The sequence below is a fragment of the Erithacus rubecula genome (assembly GCF_903797595.1).
Source record: "Erithacus rubecula genome assembly, contig: SUPER_33_unloc_1, whole genome shotgun sequence".
NCBI lineage: Eukaryota > Metazoa > Chordata > Aves > Passeriformes > Muscicapidae > Erithacus > Erithacus rubecula.
This window is the reverse complement of record NW_027636168.1, coordinates 965,758-987,013: the sequence shown is the minus strand read 5'-3', so window position 1 is coordinate 987,013 and position 21,256 is coordinate 965,758. Positions and strand designations below refer to the sequence as shown.

At 53.8% G+C, this 21,256-nt stretch overlaps 2 protein-coding genes across 2 annotated transcripts in view; both read left to right on the top strand.

Moving 5' to 3' along the window:
* The window catches only part of MINDY1 (MINDY lysine 48 deubiquitinase 1), a gene marked incomplete at its 5' end in the record, with an annotated part of 83,908 nt that overhangs the window by 24,782 nt on the left and 37,870 nt on the right, over positions 1-21,256 (top strand).
* ARNT (aryl hydrocarbon receptor nuclear translocator) lies at positions 1,396-20,968 on the top strand. The gene is given in 24 exon segments (XM_079329683.1): positions 1,396-1,543; positions 6,456-6,567; positions 7,712-7,756; positions 8,533-8,577; positions 9,474-9,518; positions 11,671-11,884; positions 12,104-12,317; positions 12,394-12,459; positions 12,567-12,666; positions 13,003-13,068; positions 13,176-13,261; positions 13,650-13,726; positions 13,828-13,962; positions 14,391-14,465; positions 15,204-15,355; positions 16,194-16,304; positions 16,491-16,566; positions 16,966-17,044; positions 17,047-17,088; positions 17,340-17,439; positions 17,812-17,962; positions 18,154-18,310; positions 18,667-18,821; positions 19,374-20,968. Coding segments are annotated over 24 exon segments (2,418 nt in total). The 5' UTR covers positions 1,396-1,518; the 3' UTR covers positions 19,464-20,968.

Below are 21,256 nucleotides of genomic sequence, written 5' to 3'. Positions count from 1 at the left end.
GCAGCGCACGGCGATGGCGAGCAGGAACAGCCCCAGCAGCACCACGAAGGCCGTGGCCACGGCTTTGTCCACGTCCAGGGCGGGCGGCGCCGTGGGGGGCTCCATCCAGGCACCCTCAGGGGTCCCTGGGCCACAGGGATCCTCCAGCTCGTGTGCCCCAGCAAACCGCCAGTGACATCCCTGAGGGGCCAGAACGGGGGGGAGTCGTGGGGATGAGGGGTCAAAAACACCAAACACAAAGGGGAAATATGGCCTTGAGTGCCCTCTGCTCCCTCCTTACCTCCCTGCCGCCGGTGCTGGGTCTCTGTCCTGGCCCCACGGGCTCCAGGCCTTCATGAATTCTGCAGGAGAGTGCTGGCATCACCTTTCAGACACAGCACAGAGGATTAAATTCCCACCCTGCACCCCCCTTCTGTTGGGAGGAGGCGCTGGGTCCCTGCACGGGGCTTCCTGGTGGCTTGGGGTGATTTGGGAAGCATCAAGGAGGATTTATCCCCAAAATTCAAAAGACTGTGAGGCGATTTCAAGGTAGTTCTTTGCTTATATTGGAATAGACTGGAATAAACTCTTGGAAAATGCATTGAACTGAGCCGCCCAGTTGGATGTTGCAAGCCAGCCCCAAGAAAACCCCAGAACACACACAATATGACAAAAACCTCCTTCAAGTTTCTTTATTTTCCCTTCTGAGAGAAGAAATGATCAGTTTGGGAAGACAGTGAGACTTTGACACCACATGAGTTGGGCTGTAGGGGTTTTCCAGAGATTTTTCAGTGAAGGATGAAGTGATGAAATTATGATGTTGGGGTTCTTGTTGGTGACCCCAAATCCCGGTCCTGACTCAAAAACCTGTTCCAATCCCAATCCCAGTTCCGACCCGAACCACATGTCCAGCCTGGATCCGAATTTTCATCCCCTGGGTTTAAAACCCCAACCTCACCCCAGTCCTGACTCAAAAACCTGTTCCAATCCCAATCCCAGTTCCGACCCGAACCACATGTCCAGCCTGGATCCGAATTTTCATCCCCTGGGCTTAAAACCCCAACCTCACCCCAGTCCTGACTCAAAAACCTGTTCCAATCCCAATCCCAGTTCCGACCCGAACCACATGTCCAGCCCGGACCCGAATTTTCATCCCCTGGGTTTAAAACCCCAACCTCACCCCAGTCTGAACCCCAAACCCAACCCCAATCCCCATATTCGTGACGTCACCAGCACCACCCACTATAGCCCCGCCCCAAACCCCGCCTCCTCATGGTGGGGGCGGGACACAGCCGCGCTCGCCCCGCCCCTGGGTGTGCCCTGCGCTTGTCCCCGCCCCCAGCGCTCCGTCTGGACCAATAGCAGGGCCGCGTCTCCCCGTGTCCCTCCCGCCGCCCCCCTGCTGAGCCAATCGCAGGCCGGCATGGCGCTGGCCCCGCCCCCGCGCCGGCGGGGCTGGGAGGCCGGCGGAGGTTTTCCTGCGCCGCCATCTTGGATCGGCGGAGCGGAGCGCGGAGGGGGCGGCGCGGGAGCCCCGCCATGGCCGCCACCGCCGCCAGCGCGGGTGAGCGCGGCCGCGGCGGGCCGGGCGGCGGGCCGGGCGGCCAGGGGGCGCTGAGGGGTGCGTGGGGCTGTGGCGGGGGCAGAGGCGGGCTGAGGGAGGCCTGGGGGACCCAGGGGGCTCTGGAAGGCTGAGGGCGCCCCTCAGGGGCGGGGGCCGTCCTGTGGGGTGTGAGAGGGGCGTGAGGGGCCCCCGAGGGCTGAGCGGCGTGGGGTGGAACAGTGGCACAGTGCTCCCTGAGGAGCAGACTGCGGTGCCGGGGTTTGGGCTGCCCGGGGCCGGGCGTCCTGGCGACCCTCGGGGTGGAGATCCCGCATTTGGGGTCCCATCGCCACGCCTTGGGGTTTGTTTTCCTCGACGGTTTTAGCCCCTGTGCCGGCTGTGTTTCACCGAGGTTTTAATTCCCCACCAAAGCTGCCGCCTTGGTTTGCAGGTTTTGCACAAAAGTCTCTGTGAGCTCTGGGAGGCGGGGAGGGCAGAACAATGTTCCCTCAGGTTGATCCCCAAAGCACAGGAAGCTGCGAGCTGCTGATCCCCAGTTCTTGCCAAAAAAATCCCCAGATATGTGATTTTATCAGTTTTCTGACTAAACTGCTCTGAAATGAGCGCGTGTCGAGATTAACCCAGCATCTGTGAAGTCGTAATGGATTTACGAGGCGGGGGCCGAGATCAGAATTTGAGCTCGTTTGTGGTTTTGGGGTTTTTCTCACTCGTAGCTTGTGCTTTGTGGCTCCTCTTGTGGCTTGAGGGTCGTGCCACACGCTCAGGTTAATCCAGGAGAGTTCAGTGACACTGCTGGAGGGTTCTGGGGTTTTATTTTAACGTTTTAGGAAGGTTTTGTTGCTTTTAATGGTGAGAAAACGCACTGGGGACTCGGACCATCGAGTTCAGGAGGAAGGAAGAGACTCGTGGGTTTAAGCTGCACTTCCAAGTATTTGTGGAAGTGGAGTCTTCAGGGTTCCGTGGTTTTTTGCATAATAAGAAGGTTTCAAATTCTGAAGTAAAAGAGAGAATTTTCAACATCTGTGTTTAATATTTATAATCATGGGCAGAGTGACCAATATTCGCTCAACCCTTTTACACAGAAGGAGGGAAATACGCAAACCGTAAACATGAAGATTATTAGGAGAATAAATTATGAATTCTCACAAAGAAATGGGGGTCTTCTTTTGCTTCATGTTAAAAAACAGACTTCAGGGCTCCAGTGAGTGCTGAGTAACGCCCCAAAATACCCAGAATGTCTTCACTGCAGCCCCTTAGCAATAGAAGAAACGTTGTTTTATTAATTTCTATATTTGTTCTTGGAGAAAGTTCCCATGGGGATGGAAGTGCTGAGCTGGCATTGCATGGGAAGCTCAAACAAGCTAAAAAAACTCCTGCTTAATTCAAAAAATCAATTTAATGTACCCCAGACAGAGAAATTGAGATGTTTTGCAAATAAAAAGCCATAAAAGGGGAAATATCAAAGCCTTATAGTTGTGAGTGAAACGCAGAGCAGTTTTAAGGCTGATTTCTCTGCTCCAGACCTTTTGGGGAGCTCACAAACGGGTAAATTTCAAGCAAATCTTGTGAGGTTCGGTCTCCAGACGCGAGCCTGGCAAATAACGCCCTGCAAAAGCAAAAAGCACCGGTTTTGTACAATAAAAACATATCTAAGAGCCACAGCAGCCCCTCTCGTAAATCACAGCTGGGAATATTTGCTGTAATGTTATTTTGCAGCCTTTTTTCCCTGTGGGGATGCCAGTGGTTGCAGCAGAGCCTTTCCCAGGAGGGCTGGGCTGGGAGCCTGGAGCAGGGGGTTGGGGTTTACACTCGCTTCCAAACCTTCCCCTGCTCCTCTTCTGGCCTTAATTAGATCCAGCACGTGGTGTGGGGAGGCAGGGGCTGGCTCTGGGAAGGGCTGGGACACAGACAGCCAGGATGGGGGGAATGCACCTGGACTCCTTGGGGCTCTTGACTGGGACGGTGACCCCAGCCCTGCCCCGGGCAGCTCCTTCCTGTGAAAACATTGGGGATTTTCCCGTGTTGGATGTCCCCTGGTACAACCTGGCGCTGTTTCCTCTCTCCCCTGAGCCCAGCTGGCTCCAGCCTCCTTCCAGGGAGCTGTGTGGAGTGAAAACAGAAATCCCTGTGCTCCAGGATTCACCTCAGTGTCACGGCTCGGACTGAGGAGCGGGCACCAGCTGGGAAGGGATCTTTGTGCTCCTGAGCCAGGAAATGTTTCTCAGCCTGGTGTGGAGCAGGTTCCTCGGGATGCAGGTCCCTGCCTGGGGTATCTCCAAGCCTCGGGAATCAGTTCCCTGTGTCCCCCTCAGCCCCGTGTGGAGCTGCTCCAGAGAGCAGCGCAGTCACTTCCTTCCCCTGCCCACAGCGGAAATTCCTTCCCCTCAGGAGTGGGATTCTCCTCTGTGCTCCAGAAACTTCACTCCTGTCCCCACCATGTCCAGATGCAGCTGGGGAAAAGGAGGAACCCTCCTGGCCTGCTTTATTCCCACTTCATTTTGTTAAACAAAATCCTTGGGTGTCACCTTGGGGCTTCACTTGGGAATAAGGGATGGGGCACAGAGGCATCTGAGTGATCCAAAACCAAGCAGAGAGGAGATGGGGAGATGCTTCCACCTCTGGATTTTTGTTCTGCAGATATATTTTTGAGTTCCAGAGGATCCTGGTGTTGGATGGGCTGTGCTCTCTCCTGCTCTTGGTTGGGATTGTTGTTGTTGGCTCCTTCAGCTGCCAAGCCTCGAGCTGGATGCTTGTTCCATACTGTAGTCACCCCTGGGAAATCCTATGGATCGACAAGGAAAAGGCTTCCTCAGCAAGGCCAGCTGCCTGGAGCAAAACAAACCAGGCAGGCAGAGAGCCTTAATGGGGTAAAACATGATTAAATTTGGCAGAAATAGCAGAAAACTGGGAGCTGTGAGGTCCAGGCAGAGCATGGAGGTGATTGTACAGCTTTGCTTTTAGCTGTAAATAAACCAATATCCAGCTCTGGAAGTGAAATTAAACTGTTGTTGAACTGAAGTCTGGCTTTGGGGAGTGGAGAACTTGGGAACCTCAGCTTAAAGCCCATTTTTCCCCTGATTCATTAACCCTGAAGGAAACCTCAGTTGTGGCTGTTTTTTGCCCAAGCGGCTCTTGGTGCTCTGGGGCTGGTTTGGGACGCCCAACACTGGGGTTTTTGGGGGTGTCTGGGTAGCTTTGGGGTCCCTCTGCTTAGACAAAGCAGAAGTGGTTTGGGGACTGCATTGGGCTCAGTTTGCAAAGGTTGTGGTGGAGGTTTTCAGGCTGGAGCAACTGTTTTGGGGCAGTTTTGCAGCACATTTACAAACCCACAACCATTAAAATAAGCACAGGGCTGACTTATTTCAGAAAAACAGGAAGAAATGTTTTATAACGGATTAAAAGCTCATTTTGTGTTGCGGAACAGAGTGTTTGAATGTAGAGAACATTGTTTGGGCTCTGATGGTAATGTTGGGGTGTAGATTCAGCATAAGCCACCCTGAGCAAGCTCTGAACGACTGCAGACCCTGTTACAAGCAGGATTAGGGAAACTAGGGGAGAGTGGAATGCTGGAGTGACGGAGTGGTTTGGGCTGGAAGGGACCGTGGGGATCAGCTGGGCCACGGCTGGGTCACTCACTCTGCTCCAGGCACCAGGCAGGAGCACAGGCAGGCCAGCAGAGCTGCCTGCGGTGGCCACTGCTCTGTGCTGGTGAGGCCAGAGGTGATAAGAGAGCAGCCACGGGTTCTGAGGTGCTCTGCGAGCACTTTGGTCCAGTCTTTGTCCCGGGCTGGGAAATGACCCTCTGCAAGTTGGTGTCATCAGGGAAACGCTGCTCCAAACCCTGCCTCGTGCAGCCTCAGCCCCTGCCCTGCTCTCTCCAAAACCGAGAGCACATCTTCTGCTGTGGCAGCCCCGCCGTGCAGCTGAGGCAGCAGCGTGAGAGGACACAAACTGACACTGCACTGACAGGAGCTGCCTCTGCTGGGGCGTGTTCCCCTGCTCCAGAGGGGCTGCCTGTGATCCTGGATGGTTCCCTTGATCCAGAGGGGCTGCCTGTGATCCTGCTGATCCCCCTGCTCCAGAGGGGCTGGGAGTGATCCTGCTGATCCCCCTGCTCCAGAGGGGCTGGGAGTGATCCTGGCTGATCCCCCTGCTCCAGAGGGGCTGCCTGTGATCCTGGCTGATCCCCCTGCTCCAGAGGGGCTGCCTGTGATCCTGGCTGATCCCCCTGCTCTAGAGGGGCTGCCTGTGATCCTGGATGGTTCCCTTGATCCAGAGGGGCTGCCTGTGATCCTGGCTGATCCCCCTGCTCCAGAGGGGCTGGGAGTGATCCTGGCTGATCCCCCTGCTCCAGAGGGGCTGGGAGTGATCCTGCTGATCCCCCTGCTCCAGAGGGGCTGGGAGTGATCCTGGCTGATCCCCCTGCTCCAGAGGGGCTGGGAGTGATCCTGGCTGATCCCCCTGCTCCAGAGGGGCTGCCTGTGATCCTGGCTGATCCCCCTGCTCCAGGGGGGCTGGGAGTGATCCTGGCTGATCCCCCTGCTCCAGAGGGGCTGCCTGTGATCCTGGCTGATCCCCCTGCTCCAGAGGGGCTGCCTGTGATCCTGCTGGTTCCCCTGCTCCAGAGGGTCTCACTGTGGCCCGCACTGATCCCCCTGCTCCAGGGGGGCTCACTGTGACCCGGGCTGATCCCCCTGCTCCAGAGGGTCTCACTGTGGCCCGGGCTGATCCCCCTGCTCCAGAGGGTCTCACTGTGGCCCGGGCTGATCCCCCTGCTCCAGAGGGGCTCACTGTGATCCTGCCTGGTTCCCCTGCTCCAGAGGGTCTCACTGTGACCCGGGCTGATCCCCCTGCTCCAGGGGGTCTCACTGTGGCCCGCGCTGATCCCCCTGCTTTCCCCACTCCTCTGCAGAGATGGCAGCCGAGGTCTCGTCGCTGGGAGTGGCCGTGGGCTCCGGGAGCTCGGGGGCGGGAGCCCCGGCTGGAGGAGGCGCTGCTCAGAGACCCAGCAAGAGGCGGCCCGGGTGAGTCAGGAGGGAGGGGAGGGCTGGGCTGTGCTCTGCAGGGAGGGTCTGCCAAAAGTGCCTCTTTGAGGAAGTTCTGTTCTCCAGAAAGAACCCTCAGCCTCAGAGGGGCGGCTGTGGCTGCTTCTGAGAAGTTTCCTGGTTCCTTCAGGTGGGCTCTGTCCAATCCTTTCCCTTTGTGACGGTGTCTTTGTGCCAGCTACACCCCTTGAAGAGGGGGTTAAGTGTCCTTCAGAGGGGATCAAAGGCTTTGTACCTCATACAAGGAGCAAATGCACACCAAGGATTGAGATAAAGGAGGAGGCATTGCCACAAGACCTGGGGGAATCTGGGTTTTGGGGCCTTCCTCCAACCCCTGCAGCTCTTCTGTCCCTGGAGGGGTGGGGGAAGCCACACTGTGCTTGTGGGAGGCTTTTTGTTTGCTAAAAATGCCTTTGCCATTTCAAAGGGAGTTGAATGGCTGTTCCCAGATTTCTGGCAAGAGAAATTGCCTCGTAATTTTCAAGCAAACTGAAATCTGTCTTTGTGTCCCTCCCAGTCACTCCCACTCTTTTCCTTCATCCGCTTTTGCTGATGCTCCCACTCCCCTGCAGCTCCTCCCATGCTCAGCTGCATCCACAGTGTTCCATCCCCAAAGGAGAGGAGGAAAGATGAAAATTCTTCTGTGCTCCCACATGAACTGCTCAGAAGAGGGGTTTGGCCCTTGAGCAGACACTGCACAAATTGAACTTTAACTCCAAGAAGATTTTATCCTCCTCTCCTTTTCTTTTTTTTTTTTTTTTTTTTTTCAATTTTAAATGCACCCAGTCAGGCTTTTGAGCTGGGAATGCTCCATCTGCAGGCTGTTGATGGTCCCTGATTCTCCTGGGAGATCCAGGCTTTTGGAAGAGAAGTTTGGGATACAGTGGATGCTTCAAGTGGGTTTTGTTCCTTTGGAGCTGTGTTTCCTTGCTCTGTTCCTGATAGACACCTGAAAGAAGCCCCTTTCCAAACTTTGTTGGCTGTTTCCCATTAAGATCACTAAATTGCATTGGGATTAATTAATTTTTCCTTTCAGGAATCATCTGCACTCATGGGGACAGACAGAAAACTAATGTAAAGGAGAAGCCTCTTGGTTAACAGTTATCCTTGTTCTGTTTTTCAGGCTCGATTTTGATGATGATGGAGAAGGGAACAGTAAATTCCTCAGGTGAGGAAGAGCATGGCATCCAGAAGTTTCTATCCTATGGTCTAGCTGTGCCTGTGTTTTCCCTGGAGCAAGATCTTTCTGCTCCTGTGGTTTTTGCTCTCTGGAAGTGGTGGGAATTGCTCCAGTTCCTCAAACTCTTCCCTTCCTCCCAGTCAGCAATATTCCTCTATCTCTGTGGCTTTTGTGAGTGCCTCAGGAGTTGTTAATTAATCCTCATCTGTTGTAAGGATGCTCCAGTTCCAGGGACATCCTTATTCCCAGGAGCTGCTGGGGCTGTGAGGATCTCCTCGTGATCCATATGGAGCACAGAAGAGTTGGAATATCTTGTGTCAGTTATTTCTAGCCTCACTACATGACTTGGGATGGAATAACTCCAGTGATCTGGAATTCCTGTGTTCCTGTGCTTTAGGGATGGCCATAGAATGGCTTCAGGATGATGAATGCAGGATTTACCAACAGAACCCCTTGGATGGGGGTCCTGCTTTGGGCTGCCTTTATCTTCCAAGTGCAGTTTAATCTGTTTGTTGGTGTGGGGTTAAACTGGGTGTGGTCCCAGCACCCTTGGTTGGAGTGTGCTGTGGAAACCCCCTGGAGGGGGTGCAGTGGTTCACCCGTGGTCTTGGAGTGGTCAGTGAATTGTCCTGCACTGCCCACCCACAGCTGGGTTGGCCTTCTCAACCCCAGGCATTTCTTGTGGCAGTCATTAGACCTTGTTTTCTCAGTTTTTTTTGGGAAAGAAGGAAGTGTAAACACTTAACCTCTCCCCCTTCTCCTAGATGTGATGATGACCCGATGCCAAACGATAAAGAGAGATTTGCCAGGTAAGAATTAGATTATTTTAAAGCCTTTTGTGCCAAAAACCTTAATATGAGAGGGATCCTGCAGCACCCTTCTCACAGCCAGATCTCTTTGGAGGTGCTCCAAGGGATCCACACAGACTCCTTGCTGGTTTTTTGGACCAGTCCATTGAGTGTGACAATGACATTCCTCTTTTTCACCATTCCTTTCAGCTCTGGCCTTGGACTCTCATTCTTTTCTCCTGCTCAAGAAACTTGCAGAGATTCAAGTTTCCTGCTTAGTAGAGGTTTTCCTTGAACAGGGTTTCCTGGCACATGCTGTGCTTTGTGTGTTTCCTGGGGAATTGCACAGCAGCTCTGCAAATTGGGATTTTGGAAATTGTAGGGAATGCTTGGATCACTTTTTGGTGTCTGACAGTATTTCTGAGCGTTGGGACTGAGCCCATGGTATTTCTATTTCTGTTTGAAGCTCCATTCCCTCCTCTGGACATGCTCCAGCCCATCTCCTGCCAGGAGGGGCCCAAAAGTGCCCCCAGCATTTGGGGGTCACTGTCCTGCTGTTACATGCCAAAGGGCTACAGGGGATTCCAAGCTGGGATTCTCCAGCTTTTTAAGTGGTTTGAGTCCTTCTGAAGTCAAGCTAATCAAAAGCGTGTTAGAAATATCAGAATAGTTCTAATGTTAGAAATAACCAAATTAGAACTAGGTCACAGCCTCAGAAAATGATTTAAAACTCCAGCACATCAGGCACCAGTTTAATGTGGAATGTTGCAAACTGATGACTGTTTTATTTTATGGAATTGCTCCTCTGCAAAACAGACCTGTCCCTAGCCTGGGTTTCCTAGTCCATCTTTCCATTTTTTCCATTTTTTTAAACTTTTTTTTCCATTTTTAGCTTAGCTGGCTGATTTTATTTTTAGGTCTGATGATGAGCAGAGTTCAGCGGATAAGGAGAGACTTGCCAGGTAGGAGAATGGAGATTTCAAGCATGGACAAGCAGAGTTTTTCCTTTCCTTGATGTTTCTCTAGGCATCCCTTCTCTTTTTATCCCTCCTTCCCTCATGTGCTGCAGAGGATGTAACAGACTCCTGGAAAATTGCTGTGGAGTTGGGATTGTGAGGTGAAAGGCATGAGGAAAGGCACACCTCACCCTTGGAAGAACATTTTTAGGGAATCCAGGGAAGGATTTATTTACCAAAGGCCACAGGGTTGGGCTCCTGCTTTCACCTGTAGCTTTGCTAACCTGTGCTAAATACAGATCCTCTTGTCCTGGGTCAGGGTGCCAAGTTGTCCCTCTGGGGAGGTTTTGTGTCCTGGGAGTGCTGCTGGACTCAGGCAGGAAAAGGTGTGTGAGCTCAGGTGTTTTCCTTCCAGGAAAGGTGGTGTCCCTGGAATTGTGATTTCATTTTTCCCCCAGTTTCTCTAAGTAATTAGTGAGAGCCTGTGCCTGAAACCAGCAGAGCAGTCACCTGGAATGCAGCAGGAATCCAGGCCCTGAGGACAGCTGTGCCCACGTGCAGGGCATTTGTCACCTGTGCACACCTGCAGCAGCCTTGACACCCCTGCCCTTCATCTTCCACCTTGCAGTTTTGGGCAGTTTTGTCTTTAAACCAAACCCTTTCCCCCAGAGTGCCTTTGCTGGCTGCACTGAGCTGTGCTGGAGTGTTTGAGGAGATGAGGAAGGCACAAGAGTTGGGAGTGCAGGGAGCAGCAAAGCCCTCCACGGGTTTGTTCCCAGGAGCCTGTAGTGAAGAACATCCAGAGAACCATGGATGGCTTGGGTTGGAAGGGACCTCAGAGCTCATCCCTTCCTCTGTCCCAGGGTGCTTCCAGCCTTGGACGCTCCCAGGGACCCAGGGGCAGTCCCAGCTTCTCTGTGCAGCCTGTGCCAGGGCCTCCCCACCCTCCCCAAAATCCCATCTCACCCTGCCCTGTGTCAGTGCAAAGCCATTCCCCCTTGCTCTGTCCCTCCAGGCCTTGTCCCCAGTCCCTCTCCAGCTCTCCTGGAGCCCCTTTAGGCTCTGGACAGCCTCCATGGGCTCCTTGGAGCCTTCTCATCCCTCAGGATGGACAATCCCAGTTCTCCCATCCTTGCCTTATGGCAGAGGGACAGTGGGCAAGTGAAATGTCAATGTCTGGTGATTCCCCAGTAGTTTCTGTAGTTGAAGGATCTTTGTTTTTCACACCTGAACTTGTGAGTTTAGAGAAGCTGCCTGGCTCAAAGGTGAGGTCACTGAATATTTGCACACACCTTGTAGTGATAAATGCTCCATTTTTGTACTTATCCTTTTATTCACCTGCCTATCCTTGCTGCTTCCAACACTTCCATCTCATTTCACTTCCCACCATATGCTTCCTTGCTCCTAATCCATCCTTCTCTATAGGAAACCTGGCTTTTAAGCTCTGTTTTGGAAAACCCACCTTAGGAACCCAGTTAAATTTTGTATCCTGGATAAAAGAACCGAGTTCCAGTCTGTGGGACTGGTGGGAGCCGTGCCCTGTGAGCCAGAGGCGTGCCAAGAGCCTCTTTAGGTGGCAGCAATGGCCACAGTGCCTCTTCAGAGGTGGGTGCCACCACCCAGGTGTAGCCTGGTGCTGCTCTGCCCACGTTGGTTGGCCTTGATCATGTGCAGAAATGAGGTGGAACCAGCTTGGAAGCTTTCTGTGCTGTGGTAGTGAAAGGGCTCTCAGTGTCACTGGGAGGTGGCTTCCCACAGCACTGCAAGGCGAGGTCACTCAGCCACACAGCTCCCACTAGCCCAGAAGAGCAGGTGCCCAGTTCTAGCTGCAGACCTGGTGAGCCCGATGGTGCCGGTGATCTCACCCAGCCTGGCACGCACTGGCTGAGGTCAGCTGCAGCCAGGGAGCCGAGGGGCAGTGCTGTGGTGCGTGGGGAAGGTCAGCCAGCTCCCGGGGAGCCCCCGTGGCTGGGAGGAAGGTCCAGCTGTAGCCTCTGCTCCTTGCCCCCGTCTCCACGTTCCCTGTGCACGCCCAGCATGCGAGGCTTGGCTCTGCTCCCGACGCCTCCGCGTGTGTCGCGCCCGTGCAGGCGCTGAGTGGGGACACCTGTGACCCCCAGCCCTGCTGACTGCACCTCCCCTCCCCGGGCCCTGTCAGGGAGAACCACAGCGAGATCGAGCGCCGCAGGAGGAACAAGATGACGGCGTACATCACGGAGCTGTCGGACATGGTGCCCACGTGCAGCGCGCTGGCGCGCAAGCCGGACAAGCTGACCATCCTGCGCATGGCCGTGTCCCACATGAAGTCCCTGCGCGGCACGGGCAACACCTCCACGGACGGCACCTACAAACCCTCCTTCCTCACCGACCAGGTCTCTGCCCGTGAGAAACCGCCCTGAAAACTCACTCTTTTCGTCGAGGCCCTGCAAGGCCACGGGGAGGTGTCCCTGAAGCCTTCTGGTCTTGGCCTGACGCTGCTTTGTGGGAATGGAGCAGTCAGAGGGGGAAATGTAACGATGGGTGTGGGGAAGAAGTGCAGAGCCGGGTGTGTTTGGTCCGTGGAGCTGAGAGGTGTCTGTGTGTGTGTGCAGGAGCTGAAGCACCTGATCCTGGAGGCAGCCGACGGCTTCCTGTTCATCGTGTCGTGCGAGACGGGGCGCGTGGTGTACGTGTCGGACTCGGTGACGCCGGTGCTGAACCAGCCGCAGTCCGAGTGGTTCGGCAGCACCCTGTACGAGCAGGTGCACCCCGACGACGTGGGCAAGCTGCGCGAGCAGCTCTCCACCTCCGAGAACGCCCTGACAGGTACAGAGCCGGGCGGGCTGCGGGGCTGGCGGGTGGGAGCCTGCGCGGGACTGGGATTGAACCCTTCCCTTTGTAGAGGGAACCAAGCCCTGGTGCCTTTCCACCAAGGATGCTGCAGGCCCCCCCGAGAGTGCGTCTAAAGGTACCACCAGTGTCCTGCCAGTTCCCAGTGTGTTACTGGTGCCACACCTGGCTTGGTGGAAGGACTCCCAGGGCGGCAGCATCTCCTTTTTCTTTCTTTTTTTGCAGGTCGTATCCTGGATTTGAAGACAGGCACTGTGAAGAAGGAAGGGCAGCAGTCCATGAGGATGTGCATGGGCTCCCGGAGATCTTTCATCTGCCGCATGAGGTGGGAAGGAATTCCTGGGGAAAGCCTAAAGCTGAACTTGCTCCCTAACCCTGGTTCTTCCATGCTTTTATTTCAGCTTTTTTTTTGGGCTCGTTTTGATATAGACATGATAGAGCATGGCTGAGCTTTCCCTACAGTCAAGTTCTTGAGATGTTTGTTCGCCCTGTTGCTGTAGAAAATCCAATTTTAAGTAGCAATTAGTTTTAACCCAAGTATCACCTCCTTTGAGTTCTACAGAACGAGGGGTTTGTGTGATGGAAATTGCTCTTACTCAGGATATCCAGATTATTTTCATGTTGATCAAGAAAGGTGAAATCCTTTCTGTCCCTGGTGCAGGTGTGGCAACAGCTCCGTGGATCCAGTCGCTGTCAATCGTCTCAGCTTCATGAGGAATCGCTGCAGGTGAATGATGCATGAATAGCATACATCCACACAACATGGCAACAGCACAGCTGAACAGCTTGCCTCACCTCCCCCCACTGCAGCACAACCTGTTTCTCTCTCCCCAGGAATGGTTTAGGTGCAGCCAAGGATGGGGAGCCTCACTACGTCGTGGTGCACTGCACGGGCTACATCAAAGCCTGGCCCCCAGCAGGTGAGGATTCACCTTGTGCTCAGCTGGGCAGGGTGTAAGAGCACACGGTCTAAAGGTGCCTTCCAGGAGCTGAATGTGCCAGGAGGTGCTTTGCAAATGCATCTGTGATTTTTATTGTAAGATTGACCTAATTTTTGAAGGTGGAGCAGCAGAGATCTCTGTCTGTAGAGGATGAAAATAATAATTGAACTGTCTAATGTGCAGGTTTTGCTGAAATTCAGAGATTTTCATTCCTTCTGGTGAAAAAAGGGAGTGGGGGTGGCATCTTCCCCTTCCTGGGTTAGGGTTGCAAACCAGGCAGAGAGATGTCTTGAAGTCCATTCCTCTGAAACGAGATGTTTTTGCTGTACTAACCTTGCTGGAATTGTTGGCCCTCCCTCCCTCGCAGGTGTTTCCCTGCCTGACGATGACCCTGACGCCGGCCAGGGCAGCAAGTTCTGCCTCGTGGCCATTGGCAGGCTGCAGGTGAGTGCCCTGTTCCCCTTGTCCAGCGCTGCCTTGTCCTGGCAGTCCCCAGATTTAGAACATTCAGACAGGGTTGGTGACTGTCCCTGTGCTCCTGGCAGGTGACCAGCTCCCCCAACTGCACAGACATGAACAATGTCTGCCAGCCCACAGAGTTCATCTCCCGACACAACACCGAGGGGATTTTCACCTTCATCGACCACCGCTGCGTGGCCACCGTGGGTTACCAGCCCCAGGTGAGGCTTCAGGGGCTTTGCAAGAGCAAGTGCTCTTTAAACTTACCTTTCCTTCTGCATCATGGCTCTGCTTGTCCAGCAGAGCTGATAAACCATGCCCAGGCCATAACCCTGCATGTGTTTCTTCTCCACTGGTTGCTTTTTCATGTGTTTTTCCAAGTGCTTTGATCATGGGAAGGCTGGGTATCTCTGGATTATGTCAAATGTCAATTAAAGCCATTTTTGCCTCAAATTGAGTTAAAGATCAAACATTAATCAACAGCTGTTGTGCTTTTCTTTTAAAAAACAGCACACCAAGCTCTTGTGCTTGGATTGTGTAACAGGGATTTGGGGGGAAGAGCAGGAACTACCTGTCCAAAGACAGATTAATTATGGAGCCTGCCTGCCAGATGAACTGACTCATTCTCTCACAATTCCTTGAAAAACAGGAACTTTTGGGAAAAGACATTGTGGATTTCTGCCATCCAGAAGACCAGCAGCTCTTACGGGACAGTTTTCAGCAGGTGAGAGCTTTGTAGCTGCCCTATGCATGCAGGGTGGAATTCAGATTGAAGTTCATCCCAAGACTGGTGCTTGCAAAGCAACGAAATTGGCTGGAAAACCAAGAAGAAAAGCAAAGCCTACATAATTCTCCTGTGCAAGCACATTAAATGCCAAATGAGACAGAAGCGTCTGATGTCTTAACTCCTGAATCCAGTCTTAACTCCAGCTCTGGCTGCTGGTCCAGTTGGCTTTTAGGGCCAGGGATGTGGCTCCCAAGTGCCTGCTTGACTTGGCTGAAACCCTGGTTCGTCTCTAGGGCCCAGCCCAGTGCTGCAGAACCCGCAGTGGAGGTGGTTTTCTTGCCCTGTTGTCGTTACTGTTATTTCTGAGGGCCTTGGACTGGTGGCAGGGCAGGTAAGGCTGCCCCTGTGGTTTCATGACTCCAAAAACCAGCTGCTCATATCCATTGCTCCAAACCGTTGGAATGGGAAGCGACAGCATGTGTGTCATTTCTTGGAGGCTTTTCCATACATCTCACCAGTGCAAAGAGATCAGAGAAGTGAAGCCAAAAAGGGGATTTTAGATCCCCCTCCTGTATCCTTTAGGAACCGAGCTATCCCAAGGGAGCGGTGCCATTTAGTTTGGGAAGGCTGAGATGTGGTGGTCCAGGTTTGAGGCAAAGGGCCATCACAGGGGTCTGGGGGGGAGCTCTTCCCCAGCTCTGATGAGGTGCTAGTGCTGTGATTTGTCTGTTTCAGGTGGTGAAGTTGAAAGGGCAGGTCCTGTCCGTCATGTTCCGTTTCCGATCCAAGAGCCGGGAGTGGCTGTGGATGAGAACCAGCTCGTTCACCTTCCAGAACCCCTACTCGGACGAGATCGAGTACATCATCTGCACCAACACCAACGTCAAGTGAGTGCCTGCCCGGGCTCAGCCCAGAGCTGGGCACTCTGCCTCTCCCCCTGACCAGCTCCATCCGTTTGCACAGCCCTGAGCAGCTCCTGTTCTCTGCTGGGCTGTGCCGGGCTCTGGAGGATACAAAGTGCAGGATTGTAATGCCTTTGGCTGTCTCCTTGTGTGGCTTAACAAGCTGCCAAAATCCAGCTGCAGAAGTGCTGAAATTAGGGAAATTTGCCTTAGAGAATTCTTGGATTCCTGTGGCAGCCCAGGGGATCCCATCTTTGGTAATGGTCAGAGCTATTCTTTATTCCCATGAGGGAGCTCCACACCCCTTGCAAAGACCAAGAAATTGTGCCTGTATGTGAACTAGAGCTGCAGGCTTGGCAAGGGCAGCTCCAGCAGGCAAACAGAAGGCTGGATTGCCTGGGAAAGGGAAATGCAGGATTTTTTTTGCCATGAGGCAAAGTAGCACTGCTTCCCAGCAGGGCTGAAATCTGCAGCAGGCCTGGTTTCCTGCCCCATGTCAGAGCTCTCTCTTTGAACTTCTTTGTTCCACACACAGCCATTCCCACATCCAGAATCCTGAAATCCCTGTGGAAGTTCAGAGCAGAGCAGCAGTGTGTCTGGTGGTTGAGTTTGAGGTGTGCAGGAGGGAGGCACAGCCCCCACATCTGGAGCATCCCACTCCATGACTCCACCATTAAAGAAAACCAAGTGGAAACTCAAAATCCCCTTCACCCAAACGGGGTTGTGCATCTTGTCCCAGACAGCCATGCCCTGCTGCACACAGGACCCAGCTTTGCTACCAACTGGGACTTTCTTAAATCTCATTTTTCTGTTTGCTTTGAAGGAACTCGAGCCAGGAGTCCCGGCCTGCCCTGGCAAACTCCATGCCAAGGCCTCAGCTGGGGCAGAGCGTCAGCCTTCCCCTGGACATGGGCACAGCCCCACTGCCTTCAAGGTGAGGAGGAGATTGGCTCCTTTTCCCATTTCCTCCTCACCTCACACACCCTTCATTCCCAAATTCCCCTCTCCGCAGCCAGCAGCTCCAGGCTGACGAATCCTTGCTGTAACCACCCAGAGCTGTTCCCTTGGGAATTATCTTTAGCAGCCTGTGTTCCCCTGTTACACACACTTTCTATTTTAGGCAGCAGCAGCCACCCCAGGCAGAGCTGGAAGTGGGCCCAGGAAGGGAGAGCTTGGCTGGGTACGAGCACTCACAGGTGAGAGGGATTTGGGCACTCCCTGTTTGTTGTCCTGTGCTAGTGAAGTCACCCTTTTGCTTGGGGTTTAAAGGTGGTGCCACCAGGTTGAGGTGAGGTTTGAGGGAAAGGTGTTGTTCCATTCCAGTATTTATCATGTGGAATAATTTGGGTTGGAAGGAACCTTAAAGGCCATCCTGTTCCACCTCCTGCCATGGGCAGGGACACCTTCCACCAGACCACATTGCTCCAAGCCCTGTCCAGCCTTGGACACTTCCAGGGATGTGACTGGGCATCCTGAATGATCCCAGAGATCCCTGTCATCCCCAAGCAGCACATCAGAATCCCGGGATCCTCAGCTGCAGCCTGTGCTCAGGTGCTCTGTGCCCAGGTGTGAGCAGCTGCCGTGTCCACCCCCAGGTGCCCGTGCAGCCCGTGAGCGCTGCTGGCCCCGAGCACAGCAAGCCCCTGGAGAAGGCTGAGAGCCTGTTCAGCCAGGAGCGGACCCTCGCTTCGGGGAGATCTTCCCTGGCATCAGCACAGGTGGGTCAGGCTCTGCTCCCCTGCCTGCCCTGGGCACACCCTGCCTGCAGCTCTCCCTGCTCCCAGCCTTCCAGTGAGAGAACTTCGTGTGACTTTAGTAGAAAATGGAGAGGAAATCAAACTGAACAGGATTTGGCAAAATACTCTGGAGTCTGTGTCTGGAGGAGGAACAGAGGAGTCTCTTCCAACTGGTTCTCTGTCCCTGTTGCTGATGTGTCCCAGGCCAAAAATGACTCGTGCTCTCTCCACAGATGAGAGCAAAGCCATCCCTGCCAGCACCATGCCAGCCAACCCGCCCCTCTTCGCCCAGGGAAACACCTTCACTGCTGCACGGCCCACTGAGAACTTCAGGTGAGGCTTCACCTGCCCAGCTCCTGCCCCATTCCCACTGTTTCCTCTGCTGTGCCCTGGACATGGCCGGGGTCTGGGTGCCCACAACCCCAGCAGCTCCTCTCTGTTGTTTCCCATTATAGAACCATGGAATCATTTAGGTTGGAAGGGCCCTCTAAGATCATCAAGTCTGACTGTTAACCCCTGTTTAGCACTAACCCCTGTCCCCAGGAGCCACACCCACAGATCGTTGGGACACTCCAGGGATGGCCACCCCACCCTTCCAGATGGGCATTTATCCCAATCGTTGGGCTCATTTCCCTGCACCAATAAGTCGAGCAGAAGGGTTTGGTGCCTCCCCCTCCGTGGCCTCAGACCCCTGTTCCATTGCAGGAGCAGCAGCATGGTGCCCCCGGTGAACATCATCCAGCAGCAGCCCCCGCCCGCCGGCCGCATCCTGCCGCAGATTTCCCGGCACTCCAGCCCAGCTCAGGTCAGCGGGAGCACCTGGGCTGCGGGGACACGGCCGGTGTTCACACCCCAGGTAGCACAGCCCATCCCCAGCTGCAGGCTGGCTCCCCGCAGCCCCTGCTCTCCGTGGGGACCCGTCCTGCTTCGTTGACGCTGCGGCGCTGCGTGCCTGCGCTTCTCCCGGGGCTGACCCAGCGGCACTCCCTGCGCCGAGGGCGGGCTCAGTCCTGCCTGCTCTTCCTCTCCCTTTCTCCTCCCTTACAGCAAGTGGCGCCGCAGGCGGTGAAGCCCCGCGCGCCGTCCTTCGGCATGGGCACGTTCCCGGGGACAGCGCCGTCCTTCAGCGCCATGGCAGCGCCGGGCTCCGCGCCGCCCGCCACCGCGCCCTACCCGGCGCTGGCCGGCCGCGGCAGCGCCTTCGGTGAGTGGGGCTGGGAGCGGCCCTGCCGGGGCCTGGAGTGCCTGAAGCTGGGCAGCAGGGCTGGCTCTGTGCTCTGACTGGCACTCATCACCCTCGGTCGTCCTCCAGCCACGCAGGTGGACGTGGTGGTCCCTGTGGATCCCTTCCATCTCGGGACAATCTGGGCTCATCCCAGCAGATGAATTTTGAACCCTGTTAAGGCTGTCTGGGAGGAACAAACCCCTCTGGGAGTCCCTTTGTTCTATGCCGTGGCAGGAATTGCTGGAGGGTGACCCTGTCCTGTCACCGAGCAGAGCTGCCCTCCCCATTCCCAGGTTCCAGAGCAGGGTGGCTCAGAGCCTGTGTTCTCTGCCCAGCAGGCACGGAGGCAGCGCAGACCCCGGCCCCGTTCCAGCCCCGCGCCGCCGACGCCGTGGGCATGTGGCCTCAGTGGCAAGGGCAGCACCACGGCCCTGGATCCGGGGAGCAGAGCCTGCAGCAGCCCCAGCCCAGCCAGCCCGAGGTCTTCCCAGTAAGATGCAGCTTTTTAACCTCCCAGCCTGGGGGGGATCCACTCGTCTTGAGGCACCCAGAGCTTGTCCCTCTGGTTCAAATGAGTCCCAAACTCCTGGATAACCTGATGGAGTCAGAAGTGGAGACTGGCTTTGTGTCTTGGTCTGTTGTGAAATTCCAGTTGGATTAACCCTTCTAATTAATAAAAAAAAAAAAAAAAAAAGCTGCAGTCTGATAAAATTAAGATAATTCCTGAGAATTCATAATCATCTCACCCCAGCTTTCCCAGTAGCTGGTGATTATAGTTTAAATTTGCTGCTCTCCCTAAATTTGCCTTGGACACAAAGGCAGTTTGCCTTGGGAAAGCGACCAGTTTGGTCCACGGTATCTATTCCAGCAAACCCGTGACTGAATTGCCAACATGGTCATGTAACCATGGAATTGTTGAGGTTGGCAAAGCCTCTGAGATGGAGTCCAACCCTTCCCCCTAATTTCCAACCTAACCCTCCCTGGCAGAGCTTGAGGCTGATACCCCAGTGTGGATCCTGACTCTCTCCTTGTATCCCCACAGGACATGCTGACCATGTTGGGCGACCAAGGGCCCAACTACAACAACGAAGAATTCCCAGAGCTGAATATATTCCCTTCCTTTTCCGAGTAAAACGAGCCTTAGGGGAGACAAAGAAAGCTCTCTACACTATCCACATGTAAAGGAAAACAGCTGAGTCTCTTTCTCAAGGAACTGTGTGAACACTTCGCACCTGGTGGAAGCGGAGGCCCGAGGAGGGATGGCCGTGGAGGAGGAGGTGGTTTGGACCCTTCTCCGTGTGGGATTGTTCTGGAAGCTTCAGGACCTGAGTGCCACGAGGCCCCGTGTTCCCAGAGCCGTTCCCGAGTGGAATTCTGTGGGAGGAATTCCTGTCTGCATCACAGACAGCCCTTCCAAACTTCTAAGGTGGCTTGGACTGTTTTTATTTCGTTCTCTGCCGTGACTTTTTCTATAAAACACAAACTATTGGAATTTTTAAATACTGGAAGAAGCTCTTCCAAGTGTTATCCCTGTAAACACAATCCTGGAGGATGCTTGAGTAAGAATCCGTGTCCTAAGCCAGTGTTTTCCTCCTTTTTGGAGGAATTTGGGCTGTTTTTGGAGGGTTGTTACGGCGTCTCCAGTCCAGGGTGCTCCGTGTGGAGATTCCCATGTTTGTTTGGAATCTTCTCTCTCCTGTGAACTGTGCAATGAAATCAGTGTGACCCATGACCCCCCGTTACCCCGGGATAATTAACAAGCCATAAAAATATTACCCATGTAGCTTTATTCTGGATGAATCAATTTTCCAGCTGATGGTTTCTGTGCTGACACAAATTGATGTTTTTTGGGATAAAACCTGCTCCACACTGTCCATGGAATTTTATCACATGTAGATGAGATCCTTGTCCTTGTTTTGGAGCTGGATGTAGGAGAATCCCTGGGTTTGATCAGGGAATTGCTGAGGAACTGTGTATTTTCACTACATTTGCTCACTCACCGTCTCCTTAAAGAAGAATTCCTGCCATGGGATGATCCTGTTGCCAAATCACAAACTGTAAGAGGAGAGCTGGAAAAGTAGGGAACAGAATGAATTTTTATATATATATATATCTATATATATAAAATTTTTAATTTTTAAACATTCACTTGGAATCTTCTGGCTTTTTCCATGGAAAAAAAAAACAAACTTGTGGCCAACCCTGTGCTCCTCACGGGCTGGAAGAACCATTTGATTCCCTCTTGCTTCAATTCCAGCAGGAAAATGAATTGCAGAGTTGGACTTGGAAGGAAACTTGGCACAACGGCAGCTGGGGGAGAATCCCAGGTTTTCCTGGAACCTGGTTTTGTTTTGAATGGAATGTGGGTGTCCCCCCTTTCCCTGGGTGCTGGGGGGCTCTGGGACCCCCAGGCTGGTTGTGAGTGTTCTCTCTGCTGGTTGGGAGCAAGAATGGGGAGAGCTGATCTCCTTTCCAGGAGCTGATTCCAGAGCTGTCATTCCTGAGTAATACCCACGTAGGAACCTCTGAAACCTTTGTGTCACCAACCCAGAGAGATTCCTCTTGTAAGTGGAGCAGGAAGCTTTATTTTCCCCTCCTTTTTCTCTGGAAAATCAGGACTTGAAGGTTTTGTTTTCATTGTTGGTTTTTTTTTTTTTTTTTATTTATTCCAAATTCCTCCGTAGATAAGTGGGAACATCCCATTTGGAGACATCCTGTTTCCAGGGAGTCTTTTCCCAGCAATAACCTCCTCCCCAGAATCACAGCACATCCTGGCCCCTTCCCCTTTGGCTCTTAGGGGAGAAGAGGAAAATTCCCATTTCCCTGAGCCCTTGCATATCCCGTGGCTGTAAACCCCCCCCCCAGATTTTCCAGATGCTGGGAGAAGGGAACCAGCTGGGGCAGCCAGATCTGTTGGGTATGAGG